At 36.8% G+C, this 24,747-nt stretch overlaps 1 protein-coding gene across 1 annotated transcript in view; it reads left to right on the top strand.

Annotated features, from left to right (window-relative positions):
* Positions 1 to 10,046: 10,046 nt before the first annotated feature.
* CNTNAP4 (contactin associated protein family member 4) overlaps positions 10,047 to 24,747 on the top strand; it is a 200,466-nt gene continuing 185,765 nt past the window's right edge. Inside the window, exon 1 of the mRNA XM_063423036.1 lies at positions 10,047 to 11,798. Within this exon, the coding sequence (XP_063279106.1) occupies positions 11,702 to 11,798 (97 nt within the window). The 5' untranslated portion in view covers positions 10,047 to 11,701. The remainder of the gene's footprint in view (positions 11,799 to 24,747) is intronic.

The raw sequence follows: 24,747 nt of genomic DNA, 5'->3' as shown, positions 1-24,747 counted from the left end.
ATAGGGCCCAATTCCACAGATGACATAAAATGAAAGCTAATTAACAAACCTGGAGCCTTACCCTCAGGATTGTTTCTGCATTCTGCATACAGCAAGCACTTCCCAGAAGACATTTGAAATCCATGAAGCTTGAGGGGTTTAGATGCATCTCCTGACTCCTAGGCTGCAATATCATTTTTGTTAGCTTGCTTTTTTTCTCAGTTTTTGTGGGACAGGGAATCCTAAAGGACTTTTTTGACAATAGAATAGCTTCAGAAAACGGGAAAGACTGCCTTCTACTATTGAAAATCTATACTTTAAGAAGCTGAGAGACACGGCTTCAATTTCTCTTGAGGCTGTGTGGTATTTGCCAATCATGGGGCAATATTCAGGCCATTGTGAAAGATGAAAGATAGAATGCCATGACAGCTGGGTGTTTTTGCCAGCAATATATTAAATAATTAAATTCCTTTTATATTCATCAGACAGTGGCTATAGCTGCCCTGTGAAAGATGCAGCAGGGTGAATGCTATAATTATGGAGGTCAGCCATGTTTGAGAAAAATGGTTTGCTGCTCAGCACAGGAAGACAGATGAAGTTTGGTGATTAAAGGTGATATCAGGACTAGTAGGTGGCTCTGCAATTTGGGATGGAACACCTAACTCATAAGTCTTTGCTGCCTTTCTCTTGATCTTACTGTGAAAGGCTCAGACTTTAGTCAGAAAAGCTGTGCCAACAAAGAATACTCAATAGCACCAAAATTATTGGCTTATTCTTCCTCTGTTAATAAAGAAGATTGAAGTTTTCAAGTTAACTGAATTCCAAAGCCTGAGAAATCACATATAAACCAAATACTATGATGAAGTTAGTTATTTTCAATTAGTCAAAATACCAAGAATATATCAACTCCTTGATATCCAAGAGAAAAAATAATTACATGTCATATGTGTTAACAGAAATAAAATCACAGGCACGTGTTCTGAAGATGTTACTCTAGGTATAAAAGGTTATGCTTTTTATTATTATTCTGCTTTCAGTCTGTTTTCTGCTTTAATAAAACTCCCATTTTTAGCTTTGTGACTGAGACTGGAGCACTGGAAATATAGTCTTATGCACAGACGTAAGAGAGAGTGTTTTGTATTGTTTCTGTTGTTTGCAAGTATTCTAAAGTTCTGGCAAGTAAACTGCATGAGGTGAAAATGAATACATTCTTGAAATATGACTTCATTTGAAATTTTGAAACCAGCTCCATATAAAAGTGTCCTTAGTTATCAACTGGCTCTTTTCTATCTCCGTATTAAATGCAAAGAGTAGGTGTTATTCAGATGAAGTTATATATCAGTTAAATCTTATTACTCTGTCCTCAATATAAGGTCCCAGGTTTTAACTATCCCTGTTTCCCATATAGGTTATATAAGAAATAAATAGCTTATTATCATTTGTATTCAGAATGTGCATGACGAAGTTGCATTCTGAAAGACAGCGAAGCCAGTGGAATACTTAATTTGTTTCTTCCCTATTATTAAAGCATGAAATAGCAGAAGAAGAGAACAACTATAAAACATATTGAACATGACATATATGAGATTAATGTCTGATCATGCACAACATACAAATGAATAAGCAGATTTGTCAGTATACAACATTGAGACTTTTTAACCAAGGACTTTCAAAAGTAAAAAGCCCTATCCTTTTATAATCTCTGTCAGATTTTCAACATAGTGACTTGTATTACACTGACTATGCACTTAAAGCTTTTAAAGAGGTTTCAGAAGAAAGGAAAGAAGTTTTGAGGTGAAGAAAGTTCATATCAGCAGTACAGATGACTTTCACTCTGTTCCTTCTACTGTATATAAGAAAACGGGACTGAGGATTAAAGAGAGTATAGAACCTCTTTCTGTTAATTTTCATTAAAGTTGGAGAGTTTCTGCAGAAGGCAGCAATAGATGCATTCTGTAGAGCCTCTAGTGATGTAAAGTTAGGAGCAAATAGGAGTAAACCTAAAAGTCCTCTCTTTTTTTGTCTATATTTCTTAGGTTTTTAATCTCAGAAATACATGTCCAGTCTTCGCCAATGTGTGCTTCTGAGATTATGATAAAAAGGAACAAAAATGTACCTGACTGTTTTGTCTGACTGTAGCCAATTTTGTAGCACCTTTGCATTTCTCTCCAGCATGACATAATTAATGTTTATGCTTGTTGGTCTGTATGTTGGTCTGTTGCTTGCTTGCTTTCTTCTACATTTCCATAAAATCTGTGTGTTTCCTAACTCTGTTTAGTTTTTAACTGCTCTAGCAGTATTGCTGATATCGACAGGGGCATACTAAGCTCAATCAAGGTTATATTACAGACAAATTGTTCCCTTCTATGGGAAAAAGCACAGAGAAAGATCAATATTAAACCTTGGTTTGTGGGAAACCCAGGGCATTATCTACTGTTTCAGGAGGGATAAATGTGAGAATGGAAGGCCTGAAGAACATAAGCTTCCCTGTAATTGCATCAAGTGTGAGGATCTGATGGGAATCTTGATTCCTAATGCAAAGATACAGATGCTTAGCCTCTGCAGTACTCCTTTCAAGACATTCCTCTGTTTTGCAATGTATAAGGTTTAGTGGATGCTCTGCTGCTTTCAGGTTGAGTATTAGTTCTTGCTTCAAAACACACCAGTGTGTACTCAGAAGTTAACGTTGCTTTAAGCAAACGGCAGTGGCAGCATGGCATGAGAAATTCACATATAAAGACAGGTGCTGCCTTCAGTATGAGGAGAAAGGTGAGTGTGCAGAGGGTAAGTGTTGAACACAAGAGTGAACAGGACAATACTACTTGGCACTGTGTATTAAAACCACTGGTTTAATAGGTTGCTTTTCTTAGGTTTTTTCCAAATCTTGTGTGAAAAGTCTTGCTGGCTGTAAAGATGGAGTAAAATCTGGGAAAAGCTAGGCACCTCTGATTCATTTGCATCTTATTTGTCATCCCAGGACTTTGAGGTGTTGTATCTCATAATATTTCCCTTGAGATCAAACACAGAAAAACATAATTCCCAAGGATTTCTCATTCTCAGACAAGAGCTGGTCTGGGTTCTTAATGCATTATTCAGCAAAAGACAGTATAAATGAGTGAGTGACTTTGTCCAGTCAAGTCTGTAATAATAAAAAAAGCCCAAGAAAATGTTTTTTCTTTCAGTTTTATGTAAAAGAGAATCAGACAAGACAATTGCTCATTTTACATTCAGAATGAAACTACCTTTGCAAGAGCTTGATTATTCACTGATATGGATGGGGAGAACTACTCATAGTGTTGCTAATCTTTCTTTCACTGTTCATATTCGAAATGTCTCTCCCTCTCAGTGTTTGTTTCACAATGGAATAAGAAAGACTACCTACCTGAAACACACCTCCAAAGTGATCTTACACCTTGAAGAGATATGATGATATTTACCACCTAGGCACTGGTATATTAAGAGTTGCTTATTGTATCATGTGATGTTTATATTACATATACATATATATATATATATGCAAAATGTTCAGGCTGGATACTTTGCATATAAACCCTGTAGGCATCTAACAAAGGAAAGGGGAATAAGAACATATAAAGTGACTTTCCCTTTTCTGATGCCTGGAAAATAATATCTAAACAGGGGGGAAGAAAAGGAATTAAATAATTTCCCTTCAGAGAACTGTGTGTATGTTTCAATGCATTGTACAATGTCAACAACAGTTAACCTACAGTATGTAGAGTCTGACCCTGGTTTGTAAAATGCAGTCCAGATCAATGAAACATTGGCTATTTGCAGCTTACTCTTAGTGCTGACAATGCAGGTGAGACCTACCCATTCAATTCAGAGATAGTCACATTTTTGAAAAAGCTGAGTACCATATTTTTGATCTTGTTCAACTTGCAGAAACCTGTTTACTACCTTTCTTCTTTCGCATTATCTCTCTGTTACACATTGCCTCAACAAAGCACCAGATTTATATCCTAATTCTGTTGTCAAATGAACAATTTCACACAAATTAAGATACAGAAGACATATTATATGCCTTTTTCTCCTAACATGGTGGAAATAAGACTTGCGTAAGTTACATCTTCTGTTGTATAACAACTGAACACTTGACTGCTTTCCACTGAATTGATAGATTTTTAACATGAAATAATTACATATAACTGAAGTCTTGTAGTGCTGATTTTTATACAGTCCAAAAAGTTACATAAACTAATTATTCATGTTTACCTTCCTAATATTCCTTCTCCAAGGAGAGTATATTCCTACTTCAAGGAGACTTGTCATTTGTGTGGATAAATAAACCAGGCTCATGATGGAATCATGGTTTCATGACTCTTGCGTTCTTGGCAACGAAGTCTAGGCTTGATATAGAAAGAAATACAGGAAATATCTTAAACAGAGAAACACAGAGCTGAACTTCACTTTTCATAGATCAGGTAGACAGACACAATGGAACTCCAGGCAGGATGCTTTGTAGTCTTATTTGCACCTGTGTTGTAGCTGAATCCTTGTGCATGATTACAGCAAGCTGCTTCACAGCAAGCAGCTTCACCTGACTTTTGGGTGCCTGAAATCTCCAAATTTCACCCAGGCAACTAAGCTCCCTATGTGATGCCCAGGGAATGCTAGTTGTCAATGAGAATTATACCAACCCAAACACTCAGTGAGCAATGATCTAAGTTAGTCTTCATAAAGCACTAAATAAAATAACCCTAATTCTCTGTTTCTGATGAAGGAATCTATATCAAATAGGTGTCACAGCCCAGAGTCTCCAAGATTTACTTGACTCCTTTGGCAAAGGAAGGAAAAGTAATACCATCTGGGGTTTTGCATCCCAATCCAAGGCATGGATCTTGGGTTCTTGGCTCTTCATCACGCTTGAAGATTTTCAAATTCATGTTTGTAAACACTGGTACACAGCACAGGACAGGGAATCTCTGAATCCCTTGTTCATTTCTGCTCAGATCCTTTGGCTTTCACTCCATTCCCAGCTCAGATACCTTCCTTGTGCAGGTTACAATTAATCTTTATAATTTTTTTTGTGGCTCAAGCTAAGCTAATATTCATCTCAGAGTTGGCTGATTCAGCTAGGATCTTGTGCTTCTAGAACTAACTTACAGCTGGCGTCATCAATATTAGCCTGAGATAATGCACATTCTTGTATATTTTACTATTGCATATCCTCTAACTTTTCTTTGGGAAGATCATCTGTGTGATACCTTTCCTACACTGAGTGAATTTTCCTAAAAATCTCCCAAATTACAAGCCCCACAAGTCTGCTCCTGCAATGTGCACCATAACCATGAATGAATGCATTAAACAAGGTTTATACAGAAATGATACTTTTTTTCACCTTCCTTTATAGCCTCTCCTTATGATTCATTGTACATATGCTTTGCTCCCCTCCATCTTTTTTACATTATCAAAGAAACATCATAACAGTATCATATTCATATGCATCCAATGTCAAGAATTTATATTCTTCCTTTAGGAAGGAATCAGATATCAAAGAGAACTATGAGCTTTGTATACTATGATCTGCCTTTGATAAATCTATATTATATTTTATGCCTTCACTGTGCCTTTCTAATCTCCATGCCTTTAGATGTTCTATCCTTCAAGACATGGTCTAATTAGGAACAGAAGCACGAAAGCACCTCAGCATCAAGTCCTTCAATACTTTCTTCCTTATTCCTGCTTTCTTGCTTCCCTTTATTATTCACACATTTATTTCTACATCTTTCTTTGTATAACATCGTTTTAAAAAATACCCATCTCACATATGAGACATTAAAAATACTTATTAAACACTGTTGTTGTTTTATTATTATTGTTCTCACTATTATTACTGTTGCTATTGCAATTCTTATTGTCACTATTAAATACTTAATATTCAGAAAAATGTTTGAGGCCAACTTTGTTTAACACCTTCATCAATGACTTGGACAGGGGAAAGGAATATACCCTTTGTAAGATCTCAGATGATACCAAGTTGGGCAGGAGTCTTAATTTGCTGGGGTGTGGGAATGCCCTGCAGCGGATGCAGGCAGACTGGATCAATGGAATGAAGATAACAGCATGAGGTTCAACAAGGTGATGTGTCACACCAACCCCAGGCAGTGCTACTGGCTCAGGGCAGAGAGACTGGAAATCTGCCTGGCAGAAAAGGACCTGGGGGTGCTGGTCCAGAGCAACTGAACATGAGCCAGCTGTGTCCATGTGGCCAAGAAGGCCAGTGACATCCTGGCCTCTATCAGGAATAGTGTGGCCACCAGGACCAGGGCACTGATTTTCCCCCTGTACTCAGCACTGAGAAGTCCACACCTCAAATTCCCTATTCAGTTCTTGGCCCCTTGATCACACAAAACATTAAGGTGCTTAAGTGAGTCCAGAGAAGGGCAATGGAGCTGTTGAAGGGTCTGGAGAGTCCTGTGAAGAATGTCTGAGGGCACTGGGGATGTTCAGCCTGGAGAAAAGGAGACTCAAGGGTCACCCTATCACTGTACAACTGCCTGAAAGGATGATGCAGCTGGGTGGGGGTTGGCCCCTTCTCCCAGGTAACCAGCACCAGGAAAAAAGAAAATGGCCTCAAATTGTGTTGGGGGAATTAGATTGGTTATTAATAATAATTTCTTGACTGAAAGAGCGGTCAGGCATTGTAAAAGACTTCCTAGGATATAGTGGAGTGACCATACCTGAAAGAACTACAAGTGGTGCTTTTAGACATGATTTAATAGCATAGATATCACAGCTAAGGTAATGGTTGGACATGATCATCTTAGAGGTCTTTTCCATCCTTAAAGATCCTATGATTCTGTGTATAAGTTAATTTTCCAGTACCCTGTATTTATTTCCTGTGCTGGGAGCCATAGCACACAGAGTGTTTATGATGGAAATAATAAAATTCTTGACTGTGAAATGAGAAGACTCACAAGGGCTAAGAGGAAGCATTTTCACAAACCCTGAAAAAAGTTGTCCCCAGGATTTTCATGGCACCCTTTCAGGTGAAAAGCCAGAATGGTCAGACAGCAGCAGAAAGAACTCTCTATGTAACCACACATTTGTTACAACCTTCCAACACAGATTTACAATAGTGTTAAAGGCATGAATTCTTCCGTAGGTGCATGAAGCCATGTCTGCTCTGGTTTGTCTCCTGTGTCTTGTCTGAGAAAAAAATAGGTTTTAAATCTGTAATGAAGTCATTAGTGTAGGTGCAATAATTGTAGTTGCAATAAGAGGTAAAATGAGCCATAAACAGATGACTTCTATCCCCTCTCCTTTTAACAAATACAGCCTGAAAGGAAATTTTCAGCTTTGCAATAAGACAACCTGTGCTATTCTGACCCTACCGGAAAATAACGAACCAAAACAAAAACCAAAACACGAAAACATTGTTAAGACTCGTAGTTATGTTACCCTTATTTCTGAAAATCAATTTTTACTCTATGTCATACCTACTATATAGAGAACTATGATTTTAAAAAATTTGGCAGTATAATGTGTTTATGAATTTTATTTTTTCTTTAAAAATGGCTTAAAAACATTACAAATATCATTATTAGTGTACCTGGCATTATGTGGTTTTGCTCATTTATTTTTGATTTATATTTGTCTTTGAGCATTTCTGCTCTCTGCAGTCTCTGCAGACAATTACAGCAGTGTTTTTCTGCAGGGCTGGGAACAGTACTGGGAAGCAGATTTTACATGGTCATGAAAGAATTCGATTGCATTAAAAAGATACATTCTCCAGCTGTATTGTACGACTGGATGCTGTAAAAAGAAACCTGTAATACCAAAACAACTGCAGCAGGTGGCACTAGAAGGAGGGTTAACCAGGGCCTAACGCAGACGTGGGGACCAAGAAAACTGTACAGGAAAAGACGAGAATAAACGTTTAAAATTTTTGTCCTTCTTTCTAGTCTCCTGAAATAAAGTTGCAGTGTCACTGCTAGTTGGATAGTAAATGTGGGCTTGATGGAGCTCAATTAGTGAAAGGTGAGGTGAAGAAGGTAGTAAGTGAATAGCTAATTTCTAATTTGGTTGATGTCTTTGTATCAGGAATTTATTGGGAAGGCATTAAACAAATATTCCATACAGTCAGCTGTATGGATGCTATTGACATTTCATACTTCTATTTTTGTGCTTTGAAAGCAAATTATTATTTTGTTGTTATTAAATAGTGTGTAGTGAATAATTGTGAAAACAATTGTCCTCTTGTAAAGTGGATTTTGTACCAGAAGCAAAAGAAAGTGCTTATAACTGTCCTTTAAAGAATTGGTTTACAATTAATAAGCAGATAACAATAGTACCAGGAGTATGGTTAGCATGTGTTTAAAAGTGTTTCTTCTTTATAGACAAAAAGTCACAGTGTAAATAATTTTAAAGAGGAATAATTTCTATTAGTTTTTGTCTGCTTAGAAAAAGGACTTCATAAGGTCTCTCATTTGTAAAAGAAGGCTGGTAATACCCAGATCAACAAATTAAAGTTTTGAACAAATAAATTTTGCAGATGTTTTAGCTGTAAGGATTAATTTGTAACAAGACACAGTTGTTCTGAGGAACTTGTAGTTTTTCAAAAGAATACATATATGAAGATCAGCTGGGAAGGATCCTCTATCAAATCAAGTGGTCACAATGTTACATTTCAAAGGCAATTAAAATGAGTAAGTCTGTTGGTGTTTGGGGGAAATTTCAAAAGCAAGACATGAGAAGAAAAACAAAACACTGGAAGAGTGGGGGTATTTAAAAAAATTACAACAGGAAAAGAAGCTTATAAGAAACAGAAAGACTTGTCTGGGTTCCACAAAGAGGAGCTCAGAAGTTAGTGAAAAATCTGGACACTATGGAAGAGAAATGGCAAATGAGACACTGACATACAGAGATAAGATTATGCGAGCAGAAATATTTCATGGATGCAGGAGGAAGATATGATGCAGAAGCAAAGAGGAGGTTGTAATATTCTGTGTGAGTCAAGCTATGCTATTTTTTGCACTTTACCAGTGCCAGATACCATAGATTCATCCCTGGATACATAGATGACTATCTTGACATTCCAGATACATGCTGTATAGATTTCTGTAATTCTGTCTGTCCAAACAGAAACTTATGTACATATTTCAGCATACCATTTTATTCTAAGCCTGGCTTTTCCATAATTATAAAAGTACATTATATCCATGTGTATATTTGCATGCAATTCAGTCCAAAAATAAGCAGGAAATCCTATGACTTTTGTCTGTTAGATGTTCCTTTTTGGTGTCTGTAAGCTATTTTGTAAGACAAATATTTACCCACAATGGCATTGGCCTTTTTACTGAATTTGCATTACATTACCAGAATAATAATTCTTCCCGATTCAAAGCCCTGGGGATCTTAGAGCTAATCCTAAAGAACATCATTGCATTGAAAGTCCTTGCCAAGATTTTATGTTATATTTGTCCTATTTTTAAGCATGAAATTTTGTCTAGCTGCAGAGTCAAGGACCATCTCATGGGATATTCTTTAGAGATGGGATGCAGCACATGGAACATTTTTATGCTCATATTAATTTAGTTAGAAGGTCAATATTAACTCAAGGAGCTATACAGCAAAGAAATCCAGCTTCTGGACAAGTGACTCTGTGGTTGTACTAAACTCTGAAAACAGAATGTAGAATATAAAGGATGATTTAGGAGAGCTAGAAGGCAGGTTATGATTCACGTAATCTTTAACACAGTTTCTCTGTGCATTTTCATTCAAATAAAAGTTGACATGGAGAAGTGGAAAGCCAGCTGCATAATAGATTGTTAACTTAACTTGAACCTTTCTACCCAGTATAGCAATTTAGAAATAGGCCTTTTTTTCCTTAATCATGCTGATTTGCTATTTTTAAAAGAATGCAACAAAAACCTGCCTTAATTGCCCTTCAAATTTTTTATTTTTAGTTATTTTGGCTAAGCTGAAATACACTTTTTTAAATTCGTAACACAGTCTGGCTTAGGTAACATGAAACAAGAACACACTTTACTCTTCTATAGATGAATAAGAGCATCCTTCAAGGGGTGAGGAAGATTATTTAAATAATCAAAAAAAATTCAGAATCTTCGGGAGTTTAATTCACTTTCCATGTCTAATCCACAGTTATTCTTGACCAAACTGTTCTACATGGCAATTTGCAGAAAATTCTACAGTCTGTGCAACATGGAAGAGGGACAGTCAGCAACACTGCACTTAGTGTCTAACCCAAAGACAGCAGTATCACTCAGGATGGAAAATCCCATTGGTATACAGGAGCTGCTAGATCGTTCACATGAAGTAAGGAAGACAAAGTGTGGACCACTGGGCTGAGTACACAAACGCTATGTCTGCTTTTTATACACCTCACAGTCACAAGACATGCAGTTTTGCTGTGTATTGTCATAGTAATTTCTGCCAAAACATAGACAGTTCATGCAGTGTAAACACTGCAGAAGGAGCAGTGATGGGGCCATAGATGTGTCCTTCAATGCAGATTTTACCCTCACTAATATCATGAGTTTGCTAGCACACAGGTAGATTTCTCACTTGAGAAATAATGTCTCTAGAGTTAGCATACACAGTAATTCAGCCTGTTTTGAAAAAAATAAAAACAAAAGCAAACCCCAACAAACAAACAAACAAAAACCCCACAAAAACAAAACAAAACAAAACAACCCACAAAAAACCCAACCAAACCAACCAAGCAAGCGATCTCCACAGACAAAACCAAAAAAACCCAAAAAAACCCCTACCCCAAACCAAACCCAAACACTTTTAGGATACAGTTTGAATGTAATGACTTAATATTCCTCTGAAGCTCTTTCTCAAATGAAGCTATTTCCCAAGCACGAGAATAGGACACTTTAAAGAGAGCTTTGTGAAATAATAGAAAGCAAATGCTCTATGTGGTATTTGGGGGCTAAAGTATTTTGAGAAAGCCAGGTGCAACCATATGTTTATATTGTGTTTAGGCGTTTACTCTTAGGAGTTGAGAATGTGATTCTTTAAATGCCAGCATTAATAGCGATAAAGCCCTCCAGGGACAGCGATGGTGCCTTTTTCTGAGGGGCAGTCAATCACTCACTTTTCAAGAAAAGGCAGGCTGCTCGTTTTACTCGCAGGCTTAGGTTCTCTGCTACAGGCAAATCGCTTTCCTGCTTCCCTTAAGAGAGCAGAACTTGCAACGCTCTTTCAGCTGAAAGTGTAAAAAAAAAAAAATTAAAAAATTAAAAAAGGAAGAAAAATCGTGTCGCCGGGAAAGGCTGTGCAGCGGGCAGCGCCAGCGGTGCCGAGACGCAGGCAGGGCGCGGGCAGCGCCGGGCAGGGCGGGCGGAGCGCTGCCCGCCCAGCACCGCCCCCGGGCCGCCCGCCCGGCTCCCACCTGCCGCCGCCAGGGGTGTCCAGCGCCGCGCCGAGCGGGAGCGCTGCGCTGCCGGCAGCGGCCGAGAGCCCAGCCCGCCTGCCGCCGCAGCCCCGCGCCTCGGGGGCAGCGCGGGAGATCCTCGCCCCTGCTCCTCAGGGCTTGCTGCTGGCAGAGCGAGGAGCAGATCCGGGGGTGTGCGTGCGTGTGCCAGGAGATGCGGAGCGCGTTCGGCTGAGGTGTGTGGCCCCTGGGAAGCTCCGCGAGAGGAGGCGGAGAGAGGCGGTGGGAAAGAGGCAGGAGCAGAACTGAAGTACAGCACAGCTGTTTCCGAATACTCTGGTTCTTTTGGGTGCCTCAATGAATGTGAACATGGATTCTGTCACCGAAATCTTCTTGAAGCTGCTCTTTCTCCTGTCTGTTCATCACCAGCATATGGCAGTGGCAGGAAATAAATGTAAGTATTGCATATGATTTAAAACTCAATCCAGAGTGTGTTGAAAACTTCTGGGGTATTTTTTTAGCATTTAGAATGAATTCAGTTTTTGAACATTTATGCTTTGAGATCATGGCAACAAGCTGAAAATGTTCTGAAACTCTTCTATAGATTTTTGTCATGAGTCTATATACCGAATGTTGTTTATGAAGCTTACTGTATAAGAGTATCTGAAAGCAGCATTTTGCTAAGGGATGCATGTTCAGCCGTATTTTTATTATTTCTTTTCTCTTTTGAAGTGCAGTATTTTCCAAGGAATTCTGTCTTAGATGGAAATTACTGGCAGACTTCTGTTGTGCAATGTTTCTATTGTGTAGTGGGTTTTAGCATTTGAAAATTTTGAAAGCTGGTATCTGCATATCCTGGATTAAGCTGGCACTCAACTTTAATGGCAATTACAGTGCCGTTCAAGAGAAGTAGAAATGTAACAAGGAAAAATGTGGATAGCAAGACTTTAAGGTCTCTGCATTGATTGCTTAGGGAGAATTGTTCATGCATGACTACGAGAGAGAATGCTAACAGTTGCAATAGAAAGTTGGTTTATTTTTTTTTTTTTTTTTTTTTTTTTTTTTTTTTTTTTTAATGAGTTAGCCAGTAGAGTGGTATCACAAAGTAAAGACCGTGATTACAGCTTTAAGGACAATCTCCTCTCTAGGAGGCAAATAATACATAGATAGATAGACAGGTACACACACACACACATACACACACATACATATATATATATCTGAAAACCTCTGTTTCTACTGTTGAATTGGGTTAATTATATTTAAATTAAAAAAGAAAAACTTATTAAGAAATTAATTTTCAGGTTTTTTTAATTCAGTAATAGACCCGAGTTATTCTTGTTCCATTTGATTCAGCTTCAACAAGCTGAAGGATTTCATTTTGTGTTCTGTGACAGTGCAGTAGCCTAAATGCCAGATGCTCATAACCTGAACAGAACATATTTTCTCCCCTTCCTGTTAAGGCACTGGTTGTGCATCACAGGAATGGGAAAGGCTGAACTAATGCTTCTATGGGAAAAAAGTGCATGCAAAAGCAATGAGGAATGTTCAGGAATAACCTTACAGCCCAGTGGCAGGGGACAGCTCCCGGGAAACATTTGAGCAATGGCAGAGAAGTTTGAAGTGCTCAATGGATCTATAGCCTAGGGTTTTGCATATGGATGGTTTGTAAACTAAACATGCTCCCATGAGCCAGACATTCACATTGCAGCACCAAAATGATCTTGTGCTGTCATTCAATAATGATATCTCATTTGATACTCAAGTGCATAGTGTAGCCCTAAACATGAATACCAAGTTCCTCTTGTTAAAAACCCTGCTGCAATCCAGTCACAGCTTTAATTCTCTTCATCATTCTGCATTGTACAGTTTATGAATACATCCATTTTCACAAGACCATGATAATTAAATTGCACATTAATAGCATTTGGCACTATGCACGAAACTAAATCAGTTGCTTACAGGGAGGCATATTAAAACCATTGCAAAAATGACTTGCATCACACAGCAAAGCAGTAAAGCACTAGAGGTCACTCTTACAATTTAGGAAGCAAGGTTTGAGGAAGAGGCTCAAGCTTCTTTCCAATATAGAATTCTGAAGGATAAAACAAATCAAGTATAAAATACATTTACTGCTGGCTTTCTCAGATACATCTCAAAAATAGTGCAAAATCCTGAGTCAATTGATTGAATTGAATGAACAGATTTTTTCATGTATATGCTATTATTTAAAAATGCAAAATATTTTTATTTAGGAATACAGTCTAACTACTATGTCACAACACTCATCTGAACTGAAAACACAAGAACTCTGCCCATGCTACAGCCAATATATTATTAGGGGAAGAATAAATTAAATTACTTAAATTAAATGATGAGCAATAACTGGAGAGAACTTGGCCAGCCTAACACATGTAGTTAATTTTCAGTATCTAATCTGGAAAAAAAGTCCCTCTATATATTGTTTTGGAAGTGAAAATTTCTGAGGGAGAGGTAGTTTGCACGTAGAAGTAAGTGACTGTTTGCATCTGAGGTATTATGGTATGAATTTTGCTAGTGTATTACAGTTTAAAATATTACCTTAGAAGAAAAGGTTTTTCATAATTATTGATTGTGGTAAATCTGTGCAGGAGCCATTATTTCCCTACTTGAACTTACTTTACTCCTTTCTTCTTGTGATGTTAACCAGGAATTGAAATCCTTTTCAGTAGGTGCTTCTACTATTCACATTAATGTACTTAAACCTATTTACAAAACCAGATAAAGTTTGATTTTCTTGAATGAATTTTGATGGCTAGGTTTTCCAGTAGGCTTCCAATCATCAAAGATAGTAAGATGGGGTTTTAATTTTTCCTCTGTATTAATATATTTTCTTGTTTTATTTTTATAGTTCTTTCTGTAGTAATAGATCCTGAATACTGAAGTTTTGTTTTGCCTTTAGGGCCAGCGGCCAGTAAGAAAAGACAGAAATAAAGACCTTTAAATGTCATCTTGAAGAGTCATTGGCAATATTACTAAGTCAGTCGTCCAAAGAAAGTTTCTTAGATCAAAAATTGATGCGTTCAAAATTATTTCTGTTTTAAAGAAATCGCAATATTCCTCTTTTGAGTAAAATGATTTTGACGCTCTTAGGTTGTCACAAGCCAACAGACCTTATCATCTAAAATATGAAATTTTATTTCTAGGGACTATTTTTTTGGGGTTTGTTTGTTTCCCCTGAAAATTAACACTGAAACTTCCAACCAGGAGTTGGAAGTAATAATTTGTAAGTAATAAGTAATATTACTTATATTACTTATTACTTACAAATAAGTATTATTTGTAATATTAATATTAATATTAATAATTTGTGAAATAATAATTTGTGCTGAAAATTTGAATGTTTTAAAGGTTCTGTAGTAGTACTGCTTAGAGCTTTCTTATACTGTCTTCCTCCTGAAGAGTTGCACTTCCAGTGTAGCTGAAAGAAGTTTGAAGTGCAGTCTTAGTAAGTGATTGTATAAGGTCAAGTGTGAGTTTTAAATGAAAGATTAAAGCAAGTACTGCTGGAAGTTTTTTCCACTGGAGCTATGAGACATTTTATTTTATTGGTAACTGTCTCTACTGTTGTAAATCAAAAAGTTACTAAATCATCACTTAAGAACCTGCTAGAAATTGGTACTCCATTAGGTGCAGGGTTGTCTTTAAAACTCTCTAAAACTGAAGTGTCGCAGAAAACGTAATTAAACCCTCTATACACATCAAGTCAGCTGTGACTAAAAATTATTAAGGGAAATTGTTACAGTGAATGGAAATAAAGAGGACTTGGGGAGTTTTCAAGCAAATTCTCACTTCTGCATAACTACTTCTCTGTGTTAATTCTCCAGTTTTACAGAAGCATTTATAAATTCAGATTTTCACATGTGTACTGTGGTGATCACAATTTCTGTAAATGAATAAATGTTTATTACTATTGTTACTACTGCTGCTACTACTAATATTATTATGATTGCTGTTGGTTTTATGTTATATTATAGGAATTTCTCGTTAATGCTAGATTAGAGGACCTCTCTAAAGCTGACAGTGAACAACTATTAATGAAATGGAAGTTTTCAAATAGAGGACTGAATGAACACATACCTTGATTATACCATCAGCTGCAAGTCATTGTACAAGTATTGTCTCCTGGGAAGGGATTACTTGCTACAAGGAAAACACTGTATATTAATTTTGAAATTAATACCATTCTGATATTAATCATTGGTGCCAAACAGTTCCATAGACTAACTGACAATTTTATGGAATTGTGCTAAAAATATACTGAAGTGCTGTTTATCAAAACCAATTTAATTTAAAATGAAATTCTTTTACAATTAGTTTGTGGTTGATGTGAACTGGAGGGGAGGAGAAAGTAGTCACTTCCTTAATTTTCTTTTAGCTTCATTAATATTTATTTTCTGTTTATTATCATCTATCTCTGCTGTGAGAGAGCAATGGAGACCTCATCAGAGATCAGGCCATCTCTGGGCAATTATTTACATGAATAAAACATTACAGACATCTCTGGTATATTTGGCATGTTGTTTGTACAGTAACATCAAAAACTTGTATCAACATCAAATCTAAACTAATATCAGAAGAAAAATCTATCATTTTTTTCCAGACTTTAAAGGCTTAGAATTCACAGAAAAACCTTGGATTGATTGCATTGAGTATAATCAACAATCCACATCCCATTGCTGCTCTAGGCTTTAAAATTCCCATTAATACACTTGTCCCTGCACCCAGTCAGCAGAATGGATGGAGCGAACTTGGTTGATTGGAGGACTCATGATTGGAGGAAAGGGAGACAAGTAATGACGTTCTCAAAGTATGATATAGTCAACCTCAAGAAGAAAATGCAGTAGGTTATAGATTAATTATTTATTACAGCTGCTGTGTAGGTTAGGACATACTGTATTTTGATTAAATGCCAGTCAGAAGTTCCAGAGGAAGCACTAACTTCTTTATGTCTTCATAAATATTCAGTCATGGCCATTCTGCTTTCTTTCTTTCCTGCATAAGAGAATGTAAGCTTGCATCTGTGTTCATCCACAAGAAAGACAACTTTTGACTAAGATGATTTCCCAAAATCTCACAAAATAATGCGTACTTCTATCATTGTATATGAGGTACAAAGCTGAGATTTAATATTCCTTCCAGACACTTCTCTGTTGCATTAGAAAAAAAATCCACAAAAAATAGTTTGTGATATATTTATAGGTCTGTTGTGTTTTAACTCCAGCCATCAACCAGGCCCAACATAGCCACTCAGTGCTTCCCTCCAGCAGGTAAAGATGAGGAAGAGTAAAAGAAAACTTGTGGATTGAAAAAAGTTGAACTTGATGATTCTCATAGATCTTTTTCAACTCAGAATGTTCTGAATTTCTGTAATTCTGTGCATAGAAAGAGCAAAAGTCACATACACAAGCAAAGTAAGACAAGGAATGCTTCCACCACTTCCTGTGGGCAGGTAGGTGGTCAGCCATCTCCAGGGGACCAGGGCCCCATCACACATAATGGTTACTTGGAAAGACAAATGACATCACTCCAGATGCAACCCCCTCCACCCTTCCTCCCCCTTCCATCAGTTTTATATGCTGAGCATGATGCCGGGTAGTCTGGGGTATCACCTTGGTCAGTTTGGGTCACCTGTCCTGGCTGCGTCTCCTGCCAGCCTTCCATGCACTCTCAAATTCCTTGCCATCGAGGCAGAGCAAAAAGCAGAGGAGATTTTGCCTCTGTGTAAGCCCTGCTCAGCAATAACAAAAATAATCTCAATATTATCTGTCATTGTAGAGACGGTCACGACATAGAAAATGACACAGTAAAACCTTAGAAGGCTTCTGTTTATTATGGCGGCAGGCTGCCTTTTATATATCAACACAGTTTATACTTACTCATTGGTTACAGTAAATCAACACAGTGTTCATTGGCACATAGCAGTTTCTACCACTGCTTCCAGCTAGCACTCACAAAACTTTTCTAAAAATACTTTTCCATCTGCAGGTGTCTTCTGCTTATCTCTTCCTTCTTCTTGGTCTCTGTGTCAATGGCCTTAGTAGAAATTCTTTTCAGGGGTACACACGGGTCTTATCAGCTTATTCTTTAGCTAACTTACACTTCAGGCTCACAGGCCAGCTGTCAGCCCCTTCTGCAATTATCAGCTCTGTGTTCAGCACAAATCCAAAATACAGTCCCATACTTGGTTCTGTGAAGGAAATTAACTCTACCCCAGCCAAAACCAGCACAATATCTCATATGATATCCTTGCCAGTACTCTGTCTACTGAGTCATCATCTGAAAACACTTCAACAATCTCACCTTCTATTAAGTTTAGCTGAGAAAAAATAGGTCAAGTATTCCCCCCCCATTTCGTTCTCAGCTGTGCTACCTCCCCACTCCAAACAAAAAAATCAAAGAACAGTTGAGCAGCCAAGAAGCTTTAAATCTTTCAAATATTTGTTTTCTTCCCCCCCTAAATAAACCCAAATAAAGTGCATTGGTGCTGCATGTAGAGCTGAGAATTTAGTGTGCTGTGTCACGCAGGATTGTGGGAATGTTCGAACTGCTTCTCAGTACTTTTAATGTTTAATGTTAGCTGCTCTCAACTAACAAGGTGATAACAGAGGTGGGAGCTGTTAGAGCCATCACTAATTCAAAGGGCTTTCCTTCGTAGAACACTCCAGGCAGTCTTTAAAAAAGGTGAAGAAATAACAAGTACTAAAATTAATCATGTCTCTGTCTGTCAGTGACTCCAGAAGTACACATTATCTTTAAGATGTTTCTGAAGTGAAAAGTTGAAATTTACTTTTCCCTCTGACTTTTCCAGTTGTTTTATGAAGAGGGATGGAAAACCAGAGACAATAGTGAAAACATTGATGATGATGAGTTTCTGTACAATTGCTCGTATTTTGCACTGTTAAGTGTTCCGGTAAATTGATCTGATAGTTCTTAAATATAAGACTTTCTTGTAACTGTGATTTTGGCAGTCAGGGCCCATGTGTGACTTCTAGATTAAAAATTGAAGAAGAGATGTCTTTCTCAGTGTACTGATATATGTTAGATAAATGTCATTATAATAAAGGCTGTCTTTCTAAATTTGAGAAATAACATAAAACATATAGGAGAAATAGCATGCGGTCAAGATGAAAATGTTGTGCTCTATTTGTTTGTAAAAAATGATACATCTTTACTGCTAAGGTTTAACCAACTGTGGTTTACTGAAATTTTACCTCAGCAATATTTTATCTCTATGTATTTTATCATTCTTACTTATATGTCATGTGTTTATGTTTTATGTATGTGCAAGTATACCATTACAGGCTAATGTCATACTGTATAGAATATCTATGAAACACAGTGGAGGATTGATGTCCAATTATTTTTCTTTTCAGAAGAAAATTTTAAGTGCTTACTACAAATTGGTATGCTATTTTTTAGTAACCAAAGTATTGTGTGGACTTGAGCTAAAAACTATACTGTCTGTAATCTAATGAGCATTTTTACTGCAATAAGTTGAAAAGTGATTGAAGTCCTGGAAACTTCATTTTAAGTAGATTAAAATTAGGAACAACAGAATTATTGTTTAAATATAATACTCACTTAATAAACGAATGAAGAAAGCTGCCTCTAGGGCTTTAAGTCTCAGAGGATAGGGAAAAAATATGATTAGAAAATCTAGCCAGCTGGGTAGCGGGTCTAATAACTTTTCATTAAGTAGATCTTGTTATTTAGTTGTGCTCAAGAATAAGTTATTGCTTCTTCCTTTCTGTTTGAATGCCTGTTTGTTTCTATAACATTATTTTAATAATTAAAATATTTGCATATGGGGTCTTGAGGGAAAAGCAGATTAGAAAGAGCATGCTGGAGTATTTGAGTTTATTACTTTATCATTCTTTTTTCAGCCAGTAGCTGAAGAAGATCTTGCACTTTTTCAGGTGTTTCCCTGTCGTCTTCTAAATCTAAGCAGAAAGTGTTTTTCAAAACCTTAGCTATTTCTAGAGATATGATTTTATGATTTTTTTTCTGATTATGTTTAATATTTGCTACAAGAAATGCCCATCTGTATTTGCTTGACCTGATCAGAGTTATTGTGAAAGAATACCTTTATAGAAAATCATAAAAAACAAAAGTCCCATTAAATATGTGGTATAATAGGGTACAAAAAAATTATTACTCCGATGCCATATAACCTGATAAACCTCATCTGGAGAGAAAAAGAATATGTTCTTAAAGAGGAGCAGAGGTTTTGAACAAGACAACAGGAGTAAACCCTTTTGGGGGGAGCATGCACTATAAAAGTGATGCTCCAGACGAACTGAGTTGTATACAGGGAGCCTGAAACACTAGTTTAGTTCACCTGCAGCATTCTGCTCTATCCCGAGTTGTATTAGACTGAATGTGCTCAATATGGATATTCTGTAATGATCTGAAAATTTTAAGGGGAGGGGTAAAGTTGGTTCCTTCGGGTTTACTAAGTATGGTAGAGGTCAGAAGATGTTTACTGCTATGGAGTACTAATAAGAAAATACCAATTTGAAGCTCAAAGACTTTTGGAATTAGAAATAAAATTATAGATAAGCAGGAGAAGGGAGAATTTCATTGTTTCATTTATTTGCAAATATGCCTTACTTTTGACATACATGACTAACTTCTGTCTTCTGCAGAGACAGGAAAATTGGGATTTATCTGCCTGAAATTAAAAATCTGAAACTTAGATATTTACAGCTGAGCTAGCCAAGTCTCTTTCTAGTCATATGAAAGGAGAAAAATATATCTTACATGAAGAAGTTATGACAAAGATGGAAGGAAGAAATCACATAAAAGGCAACTTGCAGTATATAAAGTGCCATTTGTTTCACTGCTGATTATGACTTAGTCTAAGTAACTAGGTCATCTGATTGCTTTGTAGACATCTACACTAGATGAGATGGGTTCGAGTTCTGCCAAAATATTCTACTGTAAATAAGTGTTAGAAAAAAATATACCAAGCTGTATTGATTGTCTTGATTATCTGTACAAATTATACCTGGTGACTCATTCATATTTGCCCTTAAGACTCCCTGAGTCTCCCTTTCCTGTGTTTGGTAACAAAGGCTCTCCTTGATTTCCCAGGGGCTGAGGCTGCCGCTATTGCCAGTACTAGACAAAATATAGGGACTAAGTGAGGAGCTGGAAATGTCCTACCAGTGAGACTATCTTTCATTCCTGAAAGTGTGAAATAGATATTTTGACCATACACAATGTTCTGGTAAAGTGCAATCTCATTAAATGAAATAAGCTGAAACTGACTGTTCTACCCACCTGAGACAGTCTGATCTTTCCACCCCTTTGATAAACCTTGATTAAAGCTCCGTTTTAACCCCAGTCTTGTCAAAAACCTGTAGGTTTTTTTCTTCTAAAGAAACATAAGGTGAAAGAGAATCTATTATGAAAAAAAAATACCAGAACCGTACAACATTTCATAAAACAATAATAAAGAAAAAAAAAATATCCTGGTACTTTAATGGTTATTTTAAAGCCTTTCTACTATCCAGACTGACTGTTATTTAGATTAGGAAGGCTCTTTAGGCTTCAAGCCAGTAAATTGTGGCTCTCACTGTAATTTCCAATGACTGGAAGCCTATCTGCTATGCAGTAGTCTAGTTTGCAACAGTTTTGTAATCATAGTGAGATTTTACTTTCCCTTCTTTTTTTTTTGAGACTAAACAATCTTTAGTAATTGGGTTGGTTTTGATTTTTTTTTTTGGGGGGGAGGGGGGTAGGGCTGTGTTTTTATTTCAATTAAAAATAGCACTGAATTTTGTTGTCCTTATTCTTTATAACTGAAGCTCCTAGGGAAATCAATGGGAACTTTGCCTAAATAAACAATGAATAAAAGCTTTAGAAAGAACGAGCTGAATATTCATTCAACAGTGATATGCTGCATAGTTTGAATATAACTGGTCTCTTTATTTCCTTTCTAAGTACTTGTCCTTTTGCTATGCCTTGTTTGGAGGACGCAGATACACAGCAGTATAACAAACAAGAATTACTCATTTGTCCCTCTTGACAAAAAATAAATATGAGAAGAAGAAGACATTTAGAATTTTAGCTAGTTCCTGTGGTTGGGGAATTTCTATGCCTGTAGCAAAAAACTACTGCTGTTTTTCTGAGCCAATGGTAACTTTTTAAAAAAACTATCAAGATGATTGATTTTAATTTTCAAGGGTGAAATAGCCCTTAAAACGAAATTCTTTCAGGACTGTCTGGATGCAGTGGAGCACACTGATGATTGCTGAGCTGTGCCCTGCAATTGATAAAGTATGTTGCAGTAAACTCTTAGTTTTATCAGCCTGAGTGGGGAAGCTTTAGGGTTGTTTTTCAGTTGTACCATGCCAGCAGGCTCTCGAGCTCCACCATAGCCATCAGAGATTACATTTCTGTCCTCAAGCAAAGTCTGTTTGGGAGACTACTTTTCCAAAGAGTAGACATATCTTCTAGTAATTAAGACTGACAACGAACCAAACTCTTGGAGAAAGGAGGGATTATCATAAAACTTGTTTGCAAATACTTACCTATAATTTTACTCCCAACATACTTTCTCTTACATAAAACATTGTGTAAACATATATGTAGGTCACTGAATATGTTTCTCTCCCTGCAAAACAGGACAAACAAAACCATGATGCCTTCTAATCTTGTATCCTGGTGTTCTTCTGGAAGATCTAGAGAGAGGGTTAGCCTGGCACAAGAGAAGACTATGACAGGGTTTTTCTCAGGGCACGGTTCTGTGAAAATATTATTTGGACATCAAGTAAAACAAAATACAAAAGGAATTCAGTGATAGGACAATCAGCTACCAAACCTTTGCTAGGTTTTGATAGACCCGCTGTTACTATAAGAGACTGTCAATGTGTTTTCATGTCTGGGTAAAATTTGCAGTGGATATACCGATGATTAAGTGTACCATTCTCACCTAGACACAGGTGGCAGGTTAAAGGTAGCTATAGCATTGTCCTGAGGAACCCTTTCAGTTATGATAGGAAATATGTAAGGTTCTTTTGTGGACTATCACTTTAGTATGTACTCTTTGTATGTTTTTAATGTGTTTGGAGTATGATGACTTCTTTCTTTTTATCGTATTTCTTTTGCAAGGGCTCAAAAACCCCCATCTCTACTCAGCGTGTTTTGACTTTTGTGAACATTACCTCACAGACCATACTTAATGCTTATAGCTGTGCTTTACTGTGTTCTGATTCATTCTTTGTGGACAGGAAAATAAAGAATTTAGGAGGTAGAGACTGGCAAAAAGGAAATTGGGTATGCAAGTAACCATATGTACATTTCTGTGCTGTCTGCAATGTCGTGTTGTTATTTTCGAAACCTTTGCAAATTGTCTACATCTCTTTACCAGTTTGCTCTTTGTAGCCCAGAAGTGTAGGTATCCAATCAGACTGCTCCAGATTTAGGGTGGTGTGAATTGGACGTGAGTGTTGGATTTGCAGTTATGCTGAGCTTTATCTCTGTTATACTTAGGAAAATGCAGTAGAAAACAAGCTTTTTTTCCCACCATCTTGTGTGATGTTGAGGCAGGGTGGTAGGGTGGGTAGAAGTAGGGAATCTACCATGGCAGACGAGTCTTTTGTATCTCTGCAGTGACTATGTAGAAATTTGACAATATTCTGCTTCTTGGGAAGGAAGGTGGTATATTCTCTGTGGGTATTCTACACAAGTACAGATTGAGAAATTCTAACAGAGAATTCTCTGATCTGACTCTCACATCTAGTAAAGTGTGCATGTGTGATGGAGGTACCAAAGAGAGTAGTCTCTGTTTTGATGTTTCTAATATATTTTTGTAATGTCTCAGTGGAAGTGTTTCTAAGATAATGCCGCAGGTGTTGAAAACGTATGTTGGGTAGAATCAAATTATGTCAAGTTTGGTCGTGCATACTTGAATATTACACATTTAAAGATGTTATTAAAAATTCTACTAGTGCTATGAATATGATGTCCATATTTGCATGTTAGCTTTTATATGTATCCTTATCTTGTTGAATGCTTTAATACCATCTCAATAGTTTTTTTTAAATGAGATTCATCTTTCACACCTGAATTTTAGTTCATATGTTGCAATTTACTGATTGCATAGATATTTAATTATTTATAATTTTTTTGGCTTTAATTAATGTAGAAGGACATCCGGAAAATAACATCCCAGACTGAACATGTATTCTTTTCTCAGTAATTCAGAATGGGTAAATGTGATTACCCTTAAACCTGGAAGACCCACACTCATGAGAATTTTTAAATGTTCCTGTCCTCCTTTCTACCTTGCCTCTTGCCAGTAAAAAGCTATGTGTAGGAGAAAGTGGTGATGAAGACAGTGTTCCTCTGACTTTGGAACCCCACTGTTAAAAATATATTAGAACCACTTTTGCAGTAATGGACAATTTCAGTCAGAAAATCAGGTATTGTTTAGTACAAAAGTATTTTTTAGACTAGAACATTCCAAAATATTGGATGTCTCTTAAACTGTAGTTTTTCCTAGAACATAACCAGGTAAATAGGTGGTGAATAGCAGTGGGTGGTAATCCCTCAGTGTATTACCTTCTTGGAGTACAAATAGTGGTTTATTTTATAGTATCTTTAATATCTGCCTAAAAATATTTGACAGATAGTATGTTGCTCTACTTAAATTTATTCCAAGCAAATAATTCAATGTCCTTTTTGTCCAGCAATTTATCTGTCATCACTGAGAGAAGAAATACTATGCTAGATCAATATTATCAGTATTAGAATGTGGAATTTTTATGGAAGAGGAATTGTGTTATTCCTTCAGACTAAACAGAAATTTTAACTAACTGCATGACTCAAAAGAAAATAAAACATTTCTTGAAATAGTAAGGGATCTTCTGCTTAAACTACTGTTGGGGAATTTTTATCTGTCAAGGCATGTAAAACACATGTTCATGCTTAAATATATATATATAAAATATAACTAATGAACGACACAGTGAGCAGAATCCCACTTGCAAGTTCTAACCACTTGCCCAAGTACCAGGCCTGTGAATGGTCATACCTCAGCCCACCCTTGATTCCAGGCCTTCTCCCAGTTCTCCTGCCCAAATGTAGGCCCAGGCACCTTGCTGGTATTCCTGGATTGCTACAAGACAGTAGGGAGTCAAGTATTTGGCAATCTTGCCCCTATGCTGTTTTATCCCTTCTAAAACATTCTATGAGAGTTTATATGAGATTATATATATGAGATTATTTCTCAATCACAAATTATCTACTGATGACCAGTAAAAATTTGACTTTCCCCTTTCCATTTTTGTACTTGTGCTTTGTAGATAACTGTTTTTTTACTGTAGTTGAGAAGTCTATGGCTCAAATGTTAAAAT

This window comes from Prinia subflava, chromosome Z (assembly GCF_021018805.1).
Source record: "Prinia subflava isolate CZ2003 ecotype Zambia chromosome Z, Cam_Psub_1.2, whole genome shotgun sequence".
Lineage (NCBI taxonomy): Eukaryota > Metazoa > Chordata > Aves > Passeriformes > Cisticolidae > Prinia > Prinia subflava.
This window is presented reverse-complemented; position numbering and strand designations above follow the sequence as displayed.